General features: G+C 42.6%; 1 protein-coding gene, 1 long non-coding RNA gene and 2 pseudogenes across 2 annotated transcripts; all 4 read left to right on the top strand.

Moving 5' to 3' along the window:
- The first annotated feature begins 37 nt into the window (after positions 1 to 37).
- On the top strand, positions 38 to 3,115 carry LOC143099273 (uncharacterized; annotated as a pseudogene).
- Positions 3,116 to 4,462: 1,347 nt separating this feature from the next.
- On the top strand, positions 4,463 to 7,148 carry LOC143099274 (uncharacterized). Its single transcript, XM_076262370.1, has 4 exons — positions 4,463 to 4,499; positions 4,637 to 5,325; positions 6,895 to 7,093; positions 7,126 to 7,148. Exons 1-4 carry the CDS (start codon positions 4,463 to 4,465, stop codon positions 7,146 to 7,148), a joined length of 948 nt encoding a protein of 315 aa, XP_076118485.1.
- A 2,363-nt stretch (positions 7,149 to 9,511) lies between these two features.
- LOC143099286 (uncharacterized) lies at positions 9,512 to 11,880 on the top strand (annotated as a pseudogene).
- A 901-nt stretch (positions 11,881 to 12,781) lies between these two features.
- Positions 12,782 to 14,730, top strand: LOC143099287 (uncharacterized). Its single transcript, XR_012981468.1, has 2 exons — positions 12,782 to 13,374; positions 13,785 to 14,730. It is a non-coding gene; the product is annotated as an uncharacterized LOC143099287 (long non-coding RNA).
- Positions 14,731 to 19,715: the final 4,985 nt, after the last annotated feature.

Consider the following 19,715-nt stretch of genomic DNA (forward strand, 5'->3'; position numbering starts at 1 on the left):
TGTGTAGCCTATTACTTGTCTAATTTTATTAAGGACGATGGCGGAGTCCTCTGCCACCACCGCCTCTCCTCCTTCCGAACCTCTTTGTTGCCCAGCGTGTCACATGCTAGCTAACTCTTTAGCCTCCTTTAGTGGACATGCTACTTGTAATAAATGTAGACTAATAGCTAGCTTGGAGGCGAGGATAGATGAACTAGAGAATTGCATCCGCACGCTGGATCAGATTAGCAAACAGCTAGTGGCAGAACCCCCAATAAATTGTGTGGATGCATCAGTTGCCAGCACAGTTAGCACAACCATGACAGCCCCCTTGCAGCAAGGGGATAGCTCTTGGGTGACTGTTGGGCGAGCTAGGTCCAATCGAAAGCAGCCCGTTGGGGGCTGGAGCTATATCCAAACGAATGAAGCCCACTGTTAACCACCAACCTACTCACGTTTCTAATAGATTCTCCCCCCTAGCTAGCCCTGAGAAACCTGCTACTCTGGTCATTGGTGCTTCTACTATTCGAAACGTGAGGCTAGCGACTCCATCGGTTATAGTAAAATCGATATCTGGGGCCAGAGCAAATGACATCGAATCAAATTTGAAAGTGCTGGCTAAAGCTAATTGTAAATACTCGAAAATAGTCATCCACACCGGCACTAATGATGTCCGATTGCGTCAATCGGAGATCACCATACAAAACTTTATCTCCGTGTGCAAGTTCGCGCAACAGATGTCTGACTCTGTAACTTTCTCTGGACCCATACCTATTAGAAGAGGTGATGAAATGCTCAGCAGAATTTCAGACCTCAACCGATGGCTGTCAAAGTGGTGTGCCAATAACAATGTGGGCTTCATAGATAACTTTAGCTCATTCTAGGGGAAACCTGGACTATTGAAAAGAGACGGTATCCATCCCAATCCGAGGGGTGCTTATCTCCTTTCAAGGAACATAGACCGTCACTTAACCGAGGCTAGTTCCTGACGAACCAGAGGTCCAGGAAGCAGAGATGGGGTCATCCCTATGTTCCCCAGGTCCTATGTTCCCCTTTGAAAAAAGGGTCCTATGTTCCCCGCTGCTTCCAAGTAGACTGAAGCCGCACGGCAAGGCGCGGGTTGTTGTATATAGTCACATTTAATTTATTTAATTGTAACAGTAGTTGCTTGAAAAGACAGTGGCAATCAGCCTAATGACAATTGTATGTTTGCAGTCAACTTGACTGAAGAGTCAATAATAATAACAGGCCTAATAATAATAATAATGAATCTAACGGTGCAGCTCTAACAAAAAACTCTAACAACACTCAGTCAGGACGTCCTAACAGAAGCGTCCTCACAAACGCACATTGGGCTAAAACAAGTTGGTGCGGCTGACAGCCCTCCAGTACGACTGCAGGTCTCTATGACCCGCCGTGTATTGGCGCTTCAGCCTCTGGAGGCGGGCCTCCAACTCCCTCCACTTGCGCCTCCTTGTTGGAGGAGCATCTCCACGATCTGCCTGCTCCAGCTTCTCCTCAGCAAGCTGCTGCTGGTCCTTCAGATGTCGAAGGAACGTCCAGAGCGATGGGTGGCGGACTTGAACGGCATCGTTCAGGGTGCGATGATAAGCTATAGAATAAAAGACATTTTAAACCTTTCGCGAAAATGGTAATAGTTCCATTGTTTTAAGATTACACATCAAAAGTAGGCTATTATTATTCATTTCAGGCCACATTACTGTTGGCTAAATAGCCTATTAATAACGAAACATGCACAATTTTATTTTATGCAGGCCTATAGCCTATATGAATGTTGACAGTTTTAGTTCACTATGTTGTAAGACGCTTTCAGCTGTAGCCCTCGCCTGTTTTTGATCAAATACAGGTTAAATTCAAGAAAGAAAGAAAGAAAGAAAGGCCTTTGCCCGTCTATTTTATTTGCACTGCTGGTTTTTGTCGTATAGGCCTATTCCGTTATCATGTAGTTGTATAGGCCTACACATTTTCACCGGTAAGGACATCCAATAAAATGTATTTATCATTATCTTAACTTCAATAACTTACACTCCACGTGGTTATTGGTCCTCTGCTCCATGTTCCGCCGGAACACATTCCACATGGCAGGAGGGAATGCTGCACGGTGGATGTATGTATTCCGGACGGACTGGAAGAAATCCTGCAGCTCCGGGTGGTCCCGTTGCGCACGCCTGGTGCGCCGGTGTTGAGCCAGGAGCTCGAAGTTATTTCTCACCAGCGGTAGTGGCAGGTGGCCAAGCGTCATGACCTTCTGGACCACCTCCCTCAACCTCTCATCATTCCGGAAGGCTGTAGCCAGGCCAAGGCTTTGGACCCTCCTCCACAAGGCTTGGCTAAAGTGGAAATAGTATCCACATACGCGAGCCCTCGGAAGTTCCGTTTCCACGGCAGCCACCAGCGCCTGCTCAAAGTTGCAGATGACTTTCTTCGGTCTCCAGGTGTGGCCAGATGTTGCCCTGACTGCATCTATAGTGCCCAATCGTGCGCTGCCCCATGAGGACATGAACTAGTGGAACGACGAACCCATGGACATCCCCCAGCACGGTGAATATCTGTGTGTATGGGCGTGGGCAAGACTTGAATGTGGCATCCATGTCAGTGTATCGATGGATCGTAGCCTCCGGAGGTTGGCCTCTGTTGCAAAAACTGCGATGCCCCAGTCGTTGTCTTGAAGGAGGAGGAACTGGTCCCTGCCCCATGTCTCAGCCCATTGACCCCCCTATTCTGACGTCTTCAATGGCAGCTGGGATGGGAGGCATCACGGAAGCCCTTGCCCTGCCCATCACGGACCTCACTGAGAGGAACCCTGGTGCGCCTCCATGCAATATATGTTGCCGCGGCTGTTGCACCCTCTGGGCATTGTAAATCCGTTGGATGGGGACAGTAGGCTCCCTCCGTATCTCATCCGTCACTATCCGTCGGAAATCTGCCCGCTCCACCATCTCGTCATCAGAAGGGTGCACATGCACACCAACATGGTGCACCACGATGTGCGGATCCTCTTCTTCGGTATCGAAGATGTTGGTCCGCAGCACCACTCTGCATCCAACCTTCCAGCATCTCCATCTTATGTTATCCTGGTTAGTCCGGTGTTTGTGGTATCGGAAGCCATCATTGACCAACACCATACCAGCTCGATCCCCCACTATCAATCTTGCCATTTTCTCACTTGCATGAACTAAGGTAAATGAAAATGTGTAGGCTGTCCCGTGTCAACCGGGCAAAATTTGTTACAATTTGGCGCAAATGTTAGAGATTGGTGTATTTTGATCATGTGGTTTTGGATGTAGCGAAAACATGCAGCGCAGATGACTTATATGCGGTTTAATGCGCATCGATAATTTCAGAAGATGAAAAGAAGGTTCAACAGATGCTAAGAGAGCAGAGTTTAAGTTAATAATGCTAGGCTACTTAACTTAGCCTACCTATAAAGCATGCTTATGACAATAAATAAGGAAAATATTCACATATACACACACTCACATATATCCGTTTTATTTAACCAGAAACACACAATCCCTTCAGTCAACACAGTTACACAACAGACGTGCGGACCGGTGACAGCTTTTGGTGGAAAACACTTTGTTTGTGATGAGGGAAGGAGGGAAGTTCTTTGCACAGAGGCGCAGTGCAGAGCCCAGTGTGATATAGTCACGTTTAATTGATTTAATTGAGACACTTAAGTCTTGTATGTAACAGTAGCTGGTGTCAGTGGCAATCAGCCTAATGACACAGCCCCACCTGTTTTCCTATGATATTAGGATTGGCTCACTGTCTTGCTGCAACGGCCTGCTGTGTTTAAATCTAGCCGAGTCTGCATGGCTTCAGTCCCAAGCTTGTCATTGTCTTTGCACTTGGCATGTCATTGTTGATTCTTACTGTACAAGAGGTGAAGGAGGTGATCTAAAATAGCCTTTGGTTGAGCTGTCGGAAGAATGGGATTAATTTTAATGGAACAAAGATATATCAAACTATACTGGGCTGTAGACCCAAAGGGACATTTTTGGATTATTGACGAGTCAGACCAAAGGGGCTTCGGAGCAACGCGCAGTCCCCCCTGCAGCGTGCCAGCGAATGGAAAAATGAACAAAACAAAGCAATTAAATATCAACTTTAAAAGGTATGTAGTTGTAGCGCGTTTCTTCTGTGAGAGGTGCAGCTCGTGTGTGTTGCTGTCCTTAATTTAGTGCTGAAGCGGACAATGCAAAGTTACCTAGAATGTTAACTTTGAACTCGTTATATTCAGTAAAGAAGCACTACACAAGTAAAACCATTGTAGGCCTATGTTATAAAAAATGTTCTTCATCTATTCTTTTACTCCGCTATACTCAACGTGGAAGTTAGGAAAATCGCCCTTCTGGCTTGTGTCAATATTGCACCGTGCGCGTATGTGTAGGTCTACCTGGTGTGCTACGGCAAGCAACATTGACAGAAAAATACACTTTGCTACCGTTTTGTGCACGGAATGTGCACTCGCAAGCATATCCCATGCAATTTCCGTGGTCAGATACAAGGCGGGGGAACATAGGACCCTTTTCTACAAAAAGGGTCCTATGTTCCCCGGTCCCATACAAATAGCGGGGAACATAGGACCCGGGGAACATAGGTACGCTCCCAGCAGAGATATTGTCTTACACAGATCTCTGCCGTCCTAACAGCCACCCAGATATACAGGATATACAGGGCATACATAGCCAAATAGAGAGGGTGTCTGTACCAAGACTGTCAACTCTTATTCGACCCACGAGGGGAATTATTCGTAGCAATCTTATTACGATAAAAACTTCTTCGGCTAAGCAAATTCCTCCACAAACGCAACTTACATTTGCTTTACTCAATATTCGATCACTGTTGAATAAAACTGCCTTGGTTAATGAAATTATTACAGACAATCATATAGATGTTATGTGCCTTACTGAAACCTGGCTTAAACCAGACGAATACCTTCCATTAAATGAGTCTACACCTCCCTCTCATCTTAATTATCATGTACCACGCCACACTGGCAGGGGAGGGGGAGTAGCTACAATTTATCAATCTAGTCTTCTCACATCTCCCAAGCTTACATACAAGTTTAAATCTTTTGAAGTTCTAGTCCTAAATTTTTTACCCCCAGATTGGAAAAATAATCAGCCTGTAACTGTGGTCACATTGTACAGACCCCCTGGCCCCTACACCGAATTCTTAGAAGAATTTTCTGATTTCCTTTCCACTTTAACCATCCAAACTGAAAAAATACTTATATTGGGTGATTTCAATATTCATATGGATAATGTGAATGATTGTCTCACAATTGCATTTCAATCCCTAATTGAACATGTTGGGTTCTGGGCACCTATCAAAGCTGCTGAGGGGCTATCAGAAAGGAAGGGTCATGTAACACCAGTACCCATCTCCGTCGACTCCTTGTCACCACAAAGACACAACAACTTGGAACACACTACTGGAATACATGCTGAAAGCGGAGCGTCTGCAACAAACTCCCCAGGGCCTCAGCAGGCAGATGGAGACTCTGAACCAATATTCAACCCCATCCTCCTTGATTTCCCATCACCACCTACACCCAATCACGTCCCCACCCGATCAAATTCCCCAGGCCACCCAAACCCCCCTGTATATCTATCCTCATCCCAACACTCCCCCACCCGCTCAAACTCCCCAGGATCCACCCGCTCAAACTCCCCAGGATCCCCTGTATACCCATCACCATCCCCACCCCAGCACATGATTTTCCCTGCAAGAATGGAAGGACTGCTGCCAGTAGCCCTGCAACTTGTTAGTAGCCCAAGACCTTCAACTGTATACCCATCAACATCCCACCTTGTTGGTAGACCAAGACCTTCAACTGTATACCCATCAACATCCCACCTTGTTGGTAGACCAAGACCTTCAACTGTATACCCATCACCATCCCACCTTGTTGGTAAACCAAGACCTTCAACTGTATACCCATCAACATCCCACCTTGTTGGTAAACCAAGACCTTCAACTGTATACCCATCACCATCCCACCTTGTTGGTAAACCAAGACCTTCAACTGTATACCCATCAACATCCCACCTTGTTGGTAAACCAAGACCTTCAACTGTATACCCATCAACATCCCACCTTGTTGGTCAGCTGGCATATAGCAGCTGCAGTGGACAATTATTTGATGATGATGATGATGATGACTGTATTGTATGATATTCTCAGGGTCCCTGCAATATAAATGGTACTGACAGTAGTTTTGAGAACATGCCGGGACCCAGTAAGCCCATGACATTCTCTATTCCTGTATTGACAAGAAATAGAACACAAATGCATCAAGCTTATAGGGTAAACCAGTCCAATCTCCTACCCGTACCACATCAACCTCAGATTTCCCCCATGGATCATATTTCCCCAACACTTACAGCAAAACTAGCACTCCTAAATATCAGATCTCTTTCAAACAAATCATTCTTAATTTATGATCTAATTTGCACACACAACCTTGATTTTTTACTTTTAACTGAGACATGGTTAGATCAAGCAAACAGTGCTGCTACTCTCATCGAATCAGCTCCCCCAAATTTCAGTTTTTTGAGTGCTACCAGAGCAAATAAAAGAGGTGGAGGGATAGCCACAATTTTCAAGACGTCTTTTCAGTGCAATCAGTCGTCATTCGGTGACTTTACTTGATTTGAATATCTGTGTGCATGCATTAAGTCTTCTCCTCAGATGTTATTACTGACAATTTACAGGCCTCCAAAACATTCAGCTAAAGTTTTTCTTGAAGAGCTAGGTGAACTGCTATCAGTTGTTTGCATAGAGTTTGACTGTCTTATTATATCGGGGGATCTAAACTTGCATGTGGATAATCCTGAAAACAACTATGCCAAGGAATTCATTGCACTAATCGATACTTTCTCCCTAACACAGCATGTACAGGGGCCAACACACTCTCTCGGCCATACCCTCGACCTTGTTATCACAAAGGGTCTCGATGTCTCTACAGCTGTTAAAGACCTGGCCTTATCTGATCATTTCTGCGTGTTCTTTGATGTGTCTATGTCCCCACACACTCAAAACACAGCTATGATGGTAAAAAGGAGAATCATAAATTATCAGACAAGTGCTCTCTTTGAGCAAGCACTTTCACTAAAGTCAAGTCAACTGTCAGACTCTGAAGACTTATTTGATCACTTTAATGCAAAAATGGCAAACATTATGGATGACATTGCTCTATTACAATTCAAGAAAGTTAAGGACAAAAAGAAAGCACCATGGAGGCAAAATCCAGCAGTTAAACTTCTAAAAAGAGAGTGTAAGAAGACTGAAAGAAAATGGCGTAAATACAAACTTCAGATCCACTATGAAATCCATAAAGAGATGCTCCGCACATATAACTCTGAAATATGCAAAGCAAGACAGTCTTTCTTTTCTAACATTATCAATAGAAGTTCAAATAACACTCGTATTCTATTTTCAACTGTTGATAAGTTAACAAATCCCCCCTCACAATTAGCGCCTGAACTTCTCTCAACTAATAAATGCAATGAGTTTTCATCTTTTTTTAAAGGTAAAATTGACAAAATCAGACTCAACATATCTGCTCAATTACAAATTCAACAACCTGAACTTCCAGCAACAAACAGAGGGAAACTAAACTTGATGTCAGAGTTCAGCTTGATAGACTACGAAACACTTGAAAAAACGGTACAGAATCTCAGCTCTTCCACATGTGTCTTAGACACTCTGCCTACCAATTTCTTCAAAACTGTTTTTCACCTCATAGCGGCGGATGTCCTTCAAATTGTAAATGTATCACTGCTGTCTGGCACTGAAGTCACTGAAAACAGCTGTTGTAAAGCCACTTCTCAAGAAGAATAACCTGGATGCCTCCATGCTAAACAATTACAGGCCCATATCCAATCTACCTTTTATTGGCAAAATTATTGAAAAAGTAGTCTTTAATCAATTAACCACCTTCCTAACATCAAATGGGTATTTTGATTACTTTCAGTCTGGTTTTCGGGCAAATCACAGCACTGAAACAGCTCTCATTAAAGTTTCCAATGACATACGCCTCAACACAGATTCAGGTAAAACATCAGTCCTAGTGCTACTGGATCGTGCTACTGCAGCATTTGACACTGTTGATCACAATATTTTACTACACAGACTAGAACACTGGGTTGGATTTACAGGCATAGTTATCAGCTGGCTAAAATCATATCTACAAGAAAGGAGCTTCTTTGTTGCCATCGGAAACTGTACCTCAACACCAACGTCCTTGACCTGTGGTGTTCCCCAGGGGTCGATCTTGGGGCCACTATTATTCAACCTCTATATGCTCCCACTTGGACAAATCATTCAAAATAATTTGATTTCATATCATAGCTATGCAGATGACACACAAATTTACTTAGCTCTATCACCAAACGACTATGGTCCTCTTGAATCTATGTGTCAGTGTATAGAACAAATCAACACCTGGATGTCTCAAAATTTTCTTCAGCTGAACAAAGAAAAAACTGAAGTAATTATATTTGGTAAAAATGAGGAAAGACTTAGGGTTGCCACTCTCCTTGACACAAAAGGGTTGAAGGCAAAGGATACTGTTAAAAATCTTGGTGTATTAATTGACAGTGATCTAAATTTCAACAGCCACATGAAAGCGATAACTAAATCAGCTTTTTACCACCTCAAAAATATTGCCAAACTCAGAGGGCTGATGTCAAAACATGACTTAGAAAAACTCATTCATGCATTTATCTCCAGCAGAGTTGATTACTGCAATGGACTGTTCACAGGCCTTCCTAAAAAGACTATTAAACAGCTTCAGGTGATACAAAATGAAGCAGCTAGGATTTTAACAAAAACTAAAAGAACTGACCACATTACTCCAATTCTTAAGTCCTTGCACTGGCTTCCAGTAAGTCACAGAATTGACTTTAAAGCACTATTGCTTGTTTATGAATCAGTAAATGGAGCAGGACCTAAATACTTGTCAGACATGCTTCAGCAGTACACACCTTCTCGTCCTCTCAGGTCCCAGGTGAAAAACCTGCTCGTAAAACCTACAGTTAAAACTAAACATGGTGAAGCAGCTTTTAGCTGCTATGCGGCTCAGCTGTGGAACCAAATTTCGGATGACATCAAAAAGGCCCCAACTGTAGCCAGTTTTAAATCTAGACTTAAGACCAAACTGTTCTCAGATGCTTTCTGCTAACTGTGCCGAGTTACAAATTCTGAATCTGCCTTGATAATTATTCTACTTTGTCTTTTATTACTTTTTTTTACTACTTTGCCTTTGTTTTTGCTTACTAATTATTCTTTATTTTTAAATGATTTTACCATGTGTCTTATGTTTTTGTTATGTTATGTTTATTATTTTACCTTTTAACTATTCTTTGACTATATTGCCCTTCTATGCTTTTATTTGTTATTATTGTTTGGTTTTGTTTATGTAAAGCACATTGAATGACCTCTCTGTATGAAATGCGCTATATAAATAAACTTGACTTGACTTGACTTGACTTGTCAAAATGTTAATTCACCCACACACCGAGATAACCATACTATTGATCTAGTCTTGTCATATGGCATAAGCATAGAGCAGTTAACAGTTCTGCCACAACACCCGACCTTAACTGACCACCATCTAATTACTTTTACAATGAAATTACAATATGCAGTACCCAATTTAGCTGAATACTACAGCCGCGGCCTATCTGAAAAAACGAATGCAGACTTTCTAGAAAAAATCTCGTTTACGTTTGCCCCCTTCCGGACCCATGTGGTATCAGAAGGCACTTTCCATAATCCAACCGAGGTCGACTTGTTAACTGATAATGTAATGAACTCATTACGCTCAACCCTTGATTCAGTAGCACCACTAAAACAGAGAGTAAGGAAACAAGTAAGGCGTGCTCCATGGTATACCACACAGACAAAAACCCTCAAACAAGCAGCGCGCAAACTTGAACAAAAATGGCGTACTACTAAATTGGAAGTCTTCCGCCAAGCATGGAAAGATAGCCTTATCACCTACAAAAAAGCACTCAACGAGGCTAAGTCAACCTACTATTCCTTGCTGATCGAAGAAAACAAACATAATACAAAATTTCTCTTTACCACAATTTCCCGCCTGACGAAGAGCCACACTGAAGTAACCGAATGTATCCCTATATGCCTAAACAGTAACGACTTAATGAATTTTTTCAATGACAAAATTGAAACAATTAGAGATAAGATTAATAACCAATCAGTCTCGCCAGATATTTGTACTCCATTGCTGAATGGTAGCGAAAACATAATTGAATCACAGATGAGACGAACAACTTTGAATTCATTTACACCGATCGACATATTAGACCTCACTTCCACAATTTCCTCATCAAAATCTACAACTAGTCTACTAGATCCTATCCCTACTCATCTTCTGAAGTCTGCTCTCCCTTTCTTGGACAATGCTTTGCTCCAGATCATAAATAACTCACTGCTGTCAGGGCATGTACCACAGTCGTTTAAGTTATCTGTTATTAAGCCATCCCTCAAAAAACCTACCCTTGACCCTAACGGCCTGGCCAACTATAGGCCTATATCTAATCTCCCTTTTCTGTCGAAAATACTAGAAAAACTAGTGTCCAAACAAATTAGTGCCTTCTTACATATGAATAAAATCGAAGAATTATATCAGTCTGGTTTCAGAGCTCACCACAGTACTGAATCAGCCTTAGTTAAAGTTTTTAATGACCTCCTCATTGCTGCCGATAATGGACATATATCAATTTTAGTCCTCCTGGACCTCAGTGCTGCCTTCGACACCATAGACCATGACATACTACTTCACAGGCTTGAACATTTGATAGGCATTAAAGACTCAGCACTCGCTTGGTTTAGATCATACCTTTCTAACCGCAGACAATTTGTACAAGTCCACAATAAACCGTCTATCCAGACTATGGTAAAATATGGGGTGCCTCAAGGCTCAGTACTAGGGCCCCTGTTATTTTCTCCCTATATGCTTCCCCTAGGCTCTGAAATTAGGAAACATGCATTAAATTTCATTCTTATGCAGACGATACGCAACTATACCTTTTCGTAAAACCTGACGAATTAACTCCGTTAGCCAAACTTGACACATGTATAAGAGATATAAAGACATGGATGACAAATAATTTCCTGCTTTTGAACTCCGATAAAACAGAAGTCATGGTTGTAGGTCCTAAAAAGATGAGGGACATCCTATCCTCATCACAGGCTACATTTATTGATCTTCGGCTATCCTTATCCACAAGTGTTAACAATTTAGGAATTACAATTGACCAAGACCTATCACTAAGTAATCACATAAAACAGATTACCAAAACTTCATTCTATCAATTAAGGAACATTTCAAAGATAATGAAGTCCTCATCCTTACCAGACGCTGAAAAATTAATCCATGCTTTTGTAACCTCAAGGATTGATTATTGCAACGCTTTGTATGCTGGCTGCAATAACACCTGTCTAAAGAGCTTACAGCTTATACAAAATGCAGCTGCTCGCACACTCACTAGAACTAAAAAATATGAACATATTTCCCCTATCCTGGCATCTCTACATTGGCTGCCTGTTAAAAGTCGCATTGACTTCAAAGTATTACTTCTAACGTACAAAGCCATTAATGGCCAGGCTCCAGAATATATGAAAGATCTCCTAGTCTCATATAACCCACCCAGACCATTACGATCACAGAATACTGGCCTTCTTGTAATTCCAAGAATCTCAAAAACTACAGTAGGTGGCAGAGCTTTTAGCTATCGCACACCCCTCCTCTGGAATAATCTACCCTCCTCAATTCGATTAGCAGACACCCTCCCTATTTTTAAGTCTAGACTTAAAACATACCTCTTTACTGCCTCCCATAGTTAGGTATGGTGCAATGTGGAACTTCACCCATCTCGGGGATTTTGGAATGGACCACCCTGCTGAGTCCTCGTGTGACTGTCACCCCAGTCGCGCGTGAGATGGTGGTCACTGACCATACCTGCGCTGGTGTTGACTACCCCTCACCATGCCTTAGTTATGCTGCTATAGCATAGTGCTGTCATGGACTTCTCATGTGCCATGCCGTACAACCCCCTCCCCTCTCCTCTCTCTCCTACCCTCTTTCTCTCAACTCTCCCTCTCTTGCCCATTCTCACCATGATTTACTGTAACAATATATAGCACTACTGATCACTTCTTGACATTAAATACATTGATTTCAAGTAATACTAACCCATTCTACATTTCTCTTTCTTCTCCCTTACTGTACCTCACTTGTGAGGTATATCATCACCAGTCATCAACCATCTGTGTGCCTGGCCCTCCTCTTACCCATCCCACCTGAAGTCCCATCCTTGACTGCTGTATTACTGTCCCCCTACCTGGATTCCTGGCCCGTACAGCCCCATCACCTGCCTATGACAACTCTGCCCGGATTCTGGCCTGTCTGCTGACCCACCACTGGCCCCATCACAACTTTCTTTCCTGGACAATTCCTACGCCGGACTATTGCACTTTCTCTCACTAAATCATGATTATGTTTTATCATACCGGACAAGTAATCATCCCACCTTCTGTAACTTTCACCTCAGATGCTTTAAACACCATGTCCTTCTCTCCACACCTGACTATCATATGCATTTGTCATTGTTTATAGACCTTACTGTCCGTATTGATCCTAGGCAGATGGGTCAGGCCCATGAGTCGTGGATCTGCTTGAGGTTTCTTCCTATATGTATCTCCAATTCTAGGGAGTTTTTCCTCACCCCTGGTACCCATGCGTAGCCTGGGTGCCATTCCGAACTTAGTCCCGCCCACAACGTTTGAGGTCGGGAAGTTCGGTCTGGCATTGATCAATAGTGGCGCGAGTATGCTCGCCCAAATACTGGCGGGCCAATCAAATTGTCAGGGCGGGCTTTATACGATGATGGACAGATGCTCAACAGTAACGTAATCCACCACGTCACCAAAGAGCGCTTAGGTTGAATTCGTTTACAACCATAGATATAGTGTATATATCTATGGTTTACAACAACGATGGCTGCCGCTGGAGAATTGAGATGTGTAGATTCTGCTATCAGGTCTGTTCTAGAAGATATCGACAGCGAATTAATTTTAAAAGAGGAACAGAGTAACGGGATCAAGGCATTTGTTGATAAGAAAGATGTTTTTTGCCGAAGCAACTGAAATGGGCATCACGGCGATGCAACTCGGCGTGCTCGACGAGGTGGATATAGCCAGCGGTCGTTGCCAGGTCCTTTTTTGAAGCCCGGAATCCTGGCTGCTGAACAACAAGTGGAGGGACATGCTAGGCTCCGATGTTTTTCAAGCCAACGTAATGGGTATCGTCATGGACGAAGTTCATCTAACTTACAAATGGTAAGAGAGTCTAACTGTCTGACTTAGTAAATAACTCCCAATGTCGTGATATGAATCCCATGTTGTAAACATAGTAGCCTAGGTATCGTTGTACGTTCGCTAACTCAGACTTGGTACAATCATAACGTTAGTGTGATTGTAGCGAACTAGCTGTTAAAACATTCTAATGTAGGTTACTGTTTTATTTCTATCAGTGGTCAGGCTGCAAAAGGGCAGAAGGGCATTTGGGTGTTGCTTTATGTACTCAAGCACCATACCCATATTGGTAGGCTAGTCACTGTACCCCTTATAAGTGATGTATTCTTTTTAGATGTCAGTACAGTCATTAAAAAGTACTAAATTATACTACTCATAATTTCTTATTTTTACTGTTACTTATTGGTTGCTTTTTGTACTGCTATATATTCCAGGTACACCTGTGCTGACATTGACCGCTTCTGCTGATCGGGAATCCAGAGCCAGGGTTATGAAACAGCTTCAGATGGACAATCCAATAAATTTGGCCCTGAGCCCAAACAGAACAAACATCAGAGTGGGTCTGATTAAAGTACCTGGCCATACACTGGAGTGCCTACACTGGATTGTGAGGGATGTTAGTACAAAGCTTGACCCAGCAGTTAAGACGGTACTTTAATGGAGTCACTAGTTGTCTGCGGAAAGCTTTGTACTGCCATTTTGAGGAACACACCACATCTGTTGATCTAGGACATCTGTGCTGCACTCACTGCCATTCTGTTTGTTCTTGTGAACCTGAAGGTTGTGGGGAGCTAATCCCCAAATATGAACACTTTCAAGGGGAGGTTTCATCACACCACAAACACAGAATAGTCACACCTAAGGGCACACTTTTGATCAGGGAACTGTTACAAACTTACAGGAGTAGTTTACTTCAGGACCATAAAAACATACTACTTTACACAGTCGACACAGCCTGCACTGGTTTTGGAGATGAACTCATTGATCAGTTTTAGAACAGTGCACACAGATATTTGACCTGGACTTCATTATCCATAATCTCCCTACATACAAGCTGGAACATGCAAAAGAGATACTATGAATTATGCATGAGGTTTTTGATGACATCGAACAGAGTCAAACTAATTTGTTTGATGACTGTTGTTCAGGATGACCGTGTTCAGGTTGACATGGATTACACTGGTTACTTTGACGAGGATGAGGATGATAAGATACAATCATCCCCAAGTTACTTGGAATCAGGCTTGTCAATGTTGAAGATCTCAGGCTAGCTTCAAATTCAGGCTCAAATTTGTAGCTTCAGGGTCCTGTTGTTGTGCAAATGCCTTTTTTTTACCTCTGTTACATTAATATTTTTGAATAAAATTAAAATGGTTTATACTTCTCTACTGGTTGGTGATGTTTCTGCATTTAAAGACAAACAATAAGACATGTCAATAAAGATTTTTAATATCTACACATAATAGGTAATGTTTGAAGATATACGCTGAACTTTGAACATACAACCAATAAGAAAACACAAAAATGTTTTCAAGAATGTGGATACTACTAAACTATTATATGAAAACAATTAATTACATTGTCATTTACAAAAACCAATATTTACAAATTACCATCACCATTTACATTTCACATTTACTTAATTATTTAAATAGGCACATTTTGCCAGTCCATTATTTTCTCCTGGTAATTCAGCTTTGCCAATATGTTTCTCTTGAAATTCGGGAATGCATGAGACTGCCTGCCTGGGTGATTTTTGTTGGGAAAGTTGTGTCTCCCTGAAAACGTTTACCAGTGTTAAAACGTCCTGTTCTCGGGCCACATGATGAATGCCAGCCGGCCTTGTCAGCTCCAGCTCTGTGTCCGTTTTGTCCATTAGCTCTTTGACGATGCCAATGGACCTACTGATTCTGGCTGCTGACATTTCTGACATGTTTGGTCCCAATCCTCTCATAAATGATTTGAGAAAATTGTTTAGGTGTTCCAGGTGGAGGTCAAGTGGATGGAAAATGGGTGACAACCTGAAATATAAGTGAACACATCAGTGTGAAGAATTACAGTATAGCCTAATAAGTATAACGTGCATTGACAATACATTGGAAAATACAGACTGTTAAATATGGTGACACCAGATGCAATTGCTGAGCAGGTCAGAGAAGCACTGCCCACCCCCCACAGAGGTGCAGAGCACAGAAGTGGGGGTTGGATAACATGCTAGTCCATTACAAAATGAAGTTTCTACATATTGACAAAGTGACAGAGGCCAACTTACACATCAGGTACAAGTTTATCCTGGTAACATTTGCTCACACTACACTGAAATTCGGGCTGGCTTCCAGAATACTAGGCATGTCAAAATATGACTAGATGATTTAATCATAGATAGATTTCACGGAAATGAGGAGTGTGGGAATGCACAGTGTTTATCACATTGGACAATAATCACGACTCACTATTAACTCATGTGAAACGTGGCAATCGAGGTTATTCTCATAGTCATATCATAAGAAGTAGAAATGTATTAACAAGCTTACCTCTGTAATGCTTCTTCGCGTTTTTGTACCGGTTGGAGTTGACGGATTGGGGCAGAACTTCTTCAGAGTCCGGGGCGTCTCTGATGCCTCAGATGAACACGGTTCTTCAGGCTGGTCTCCTTCGTCTTCTGTCCATTTTTTAAACACGGGCATGTCGCGTTCCAACCGTGTTATAAAGTTCTGACAGGACCGACAAATTTGTTTGCAGTGTTGTGTTGTGGAGTTGTAATCCTAAACGGATAACTTGATCGTATATGCATTCACCTTTACTGTTTCTCTCAAAAATGAGGTTCGTGTGTTGAAGAACTCCGTGTATCCTTACATTATTTTTACACCTGCGAAAATCGCTCACATTTTCTTCTTCTAGCGTGCAGTTGAGTTCTGTTGACATCAACTATGCGTCGCTTAACATACGTCACACACTCCGTTGCTCTGATTGGTTGTAGGTCTATCCAATTGAGTGCAGAGGCATTTTTTTTCCTGGTTCGTTTGAAACACGCCCCATAATCACAGCTCTATGGAGCAGTATCAGACTCAAATTCTGACTAGAATTGAGTATGACTACGTCAGGCTAACCCATGCGCCTTCCTTCTTTCTTTCTTCCTTTTCTTTTCTCCCTCTTTTCTTTTTCTCTGATTGCCTACATTCTGTAAAGCGCCATGATACATGTGTAATGTTTTGGCGCTATATAAGCACAATAAATTGAATTGAAAAACAGGTCTTGCTCAAAACTCCACCAATTAAAGTAATTTTGCTGTCAATCAAAAGTTTCACCTTGTTAACTACCGTAAATACACCCTAAGTTGTTTTTACTCCGGAGTTACACTTTAAGACTTGTAGTGTGAACCTAGCTTAAAAATGTCATTACCAATAAAAGATGTTGCATTTCCATTGATTACATGACAATAAACTCGGAACTTGAAACATTATTTCTGTCTAAAACACTCATTGTACCCCAGCTTCAAATGCAGTTTCAGTTAAATAAGAACACCTTTTTAAAGAAACATATGGGAGATTATCGGTTATTGCATTGGGGCTGTAATAAAAGATTGGAGGAAGAGGCATGTAAGGCACTCACTGTACACAGTGTCGTTTTATACATCATTTTCAAATTAGATTAGATTAGATTAGATTCAACTTTATTGTCATTGTGCAGAGTACAACTACAAAGACAACTAAATTCAGTTTGTGTCTAACCCGAAGTGCAAAAAAAAAAACCTGTACACATCTGACTTCTGTTACAACACCGAGTCATGCCACATGCAGAAGTTTTCTGACGATACTGCAATTGTGGGGTGTATCAGGGACGAGCAAGAGAAGGAGTACAGGAGCAGGAGCCTGGTGGAGGACTTTGTGCAATGGTGCAAACTCAATCACCCCCCCCCCCCCCCCCGGTCTTACCAGAGTCAGCTGTTCTGTCGGCACGGAGAATGCAGCATTTAGCTAGCTCGATAGCGTGGGGTATTTCGCTGTTAAGCCAAGTTTCTGTGAAAATCATGATGTTGCACTCCATAATCATTCTGTGTGTGGTGATCTGCAGCCGCAGTTCATCCATTTTGTTCACCAGGGAGCGAACGTTGGCAAGGAAAAGGCTTGGAAGAGCGAGTCGATGTGGAGTTAGCTTTAGCCTCCCTCAAACTCCTCCACGAGAGCCCATGTGTTTACGTTTTCTCGACCGTCTGAAGTTCCTTTCGGTCGGTGTGGTGGAGTTCGTAGGTCTCCTTGATTTAGCAATCTCTGGGATTACGCTGATAAAGATGTCGGGATTGCAAGAACCAATGTCCAAAAGTTCCTGTCGGGTGTACGATATGTACGCTAAACTGTTTTTACAGGACCCCACCCATGGAGGCCACTGCGTAGGTGAGTGGGTAAACATGAGTGTGTGTGTGTGTGTAAATATATTTGTGTAAGAGTGTGTGTACATGTGTGTGTGTGTATGTATGTAAATCTGTTTTTCCAAGTGTGTGTCTTTGGAGGACGTGTAGATATGTTTGTTTGTGTGTGCATGAGCACACTGTTAGCAGGAGATCTGGATGATTAACACTGGATGATTTACACTGAATGGAGTTAGCTACGCAAGCCGCCATTGAGCCAGAGTGGCCGAGCATACTATACATACACAAACAATTCACACCCTTACACACATACACCAACACACACACACACAAACACACACACACACACACTGCTGAGTACACAGAGCTACACCCTGCCAATGTTCAAAAACATTCACCGCATGTACACACTGACAGACTAAAGATCTCCCTCTCACACACACACACATACACATACACACAAACACACACACACACATACACAGAAACACACACACAGCCACACAGAGGCCCTTACTGGTTGCTGAGGAGTCTGGAGGCGGCAGGGCGCCACCCGCGGGGCTGGTAGCTGCTCTGCAGGAGCGAGGGCGACTCCTGGGTGCCTGTGTAGGCCTCTGTGTGCTGGTCCCGCGTCGCCCTCATCTGGCCAGCTGGGAGAGTGCTGGGGCTGGCCACCCCCCTGGGAAAGTTGGTATTGTCCATGGCTGAGGAGCTGCTGTGGATGTTGTGGGTGGAGGGAGATGCCATTGAAAATCTCTTGGGGTCCATGCTACTGTTGGAGACAAAGATTTATTTGACGTTTAAAAACTCCTTTCATGATATTGTTTAACAGCCATTTAACTGAACTTGGCAAACACCCCGTACTAAACCCCCCCTCCTCCCCCTGATGTTTCCATGGTAATGAGGTTGTGCGGTCATGGCTTAGTGGCATAAAGTGACCAGCTTCAGACGCCTGCACCACATAAACCACTAATCTCTGGCCAGGTCTGTACTCAGCTTTTGAATTTGAATGACCCTCCACACACACACACACACACATACACTCACACACACACACACACACACACACACACACACACACACACACACACACACACACACACAATTGATGGTTGTCATAGGTTTCTATTTCATATTTTGGAATTCATATAAACTTTCTATTGTTAATTATTACAGTATTTTATGATCTGCATAATTACTTATAGCCAAACATATTTAGTAATTTGAATACATCATATTGATATACAGGCATTGTATCAAAGTCATACTTTTTGGTATCGTGACAACACTATGCCAGAGCCACTCTGTTTTCTAGATGTCGAGGATCGGAGGCTCTACCACCAACAAGTGATGCTGCTCAATGGCAGAAGAAGAGCACATTATCAAGCTCTAGTATGGAGGCAAGCACACATGGAGGCAGCCATGGTCTACTGGTTAGCGCTTCGGACTTGTAACCGGAGGGTTGCCGGTTCGAACCCTGACCAGTAGGCACGGCTGAAGTGCCCTTGAGCAAGACACCTAACCCCTCACTGCTCCCCGAGTGCCGCTGTTGTTGCAGGCAGCTCACTGCGCCGGGATTAGTGTGTGCTTCACCTCACTGTGTGTTCACTGTGTGCTGAGTGTGTTTCATTAATTCACGGATTGGGATAAATGCAGAGACCAAATTTCCCTCACAGGATCAAAAGAGTATTTATACTTATATATATATATACCAAATCCAGTGTTACTGGAAGTAAAATGTTTTTTACTTGTCGGTTGTTGATGATGGTAGATGCAGTTCTGCATTAGGCTTATTCCCGCTATTTAAGTTCATATGTACTGTAGGCTATATTCTGAGTTGAAGGTTATCTGTGCAACTTGTTATTGTGATGAAATGCATTAAACACCACATGAGTGACTCACTATGTTAGCAATAAAAATTATGGTTGTGTTTTGATTAGAATTTCCGAGTTTATTACATGTTAACTGTAATCATGTTCCCATTAAATATGTTAAT

Source organism: Alosa pseudoharengus, unplaced genomic scaffold, assembly GCF_046254945.1.
Source record: "Alosa pseudoharengus isolate Yale_2024_CS ecotype anadromous, Long Island Sound unplaced genomic scaffold, YU_APseudo_1.1 YU_APseudo_1.1_scf_27, whole genome shotgun sequence".
Taxonomy (NCBI): domain Eukaryota; kingdom Metazoa; phylum Chordata; class Actinopteri; order Clupeiformes; family Clupeidae; genus Alosa; species Alosa pseudoharengus.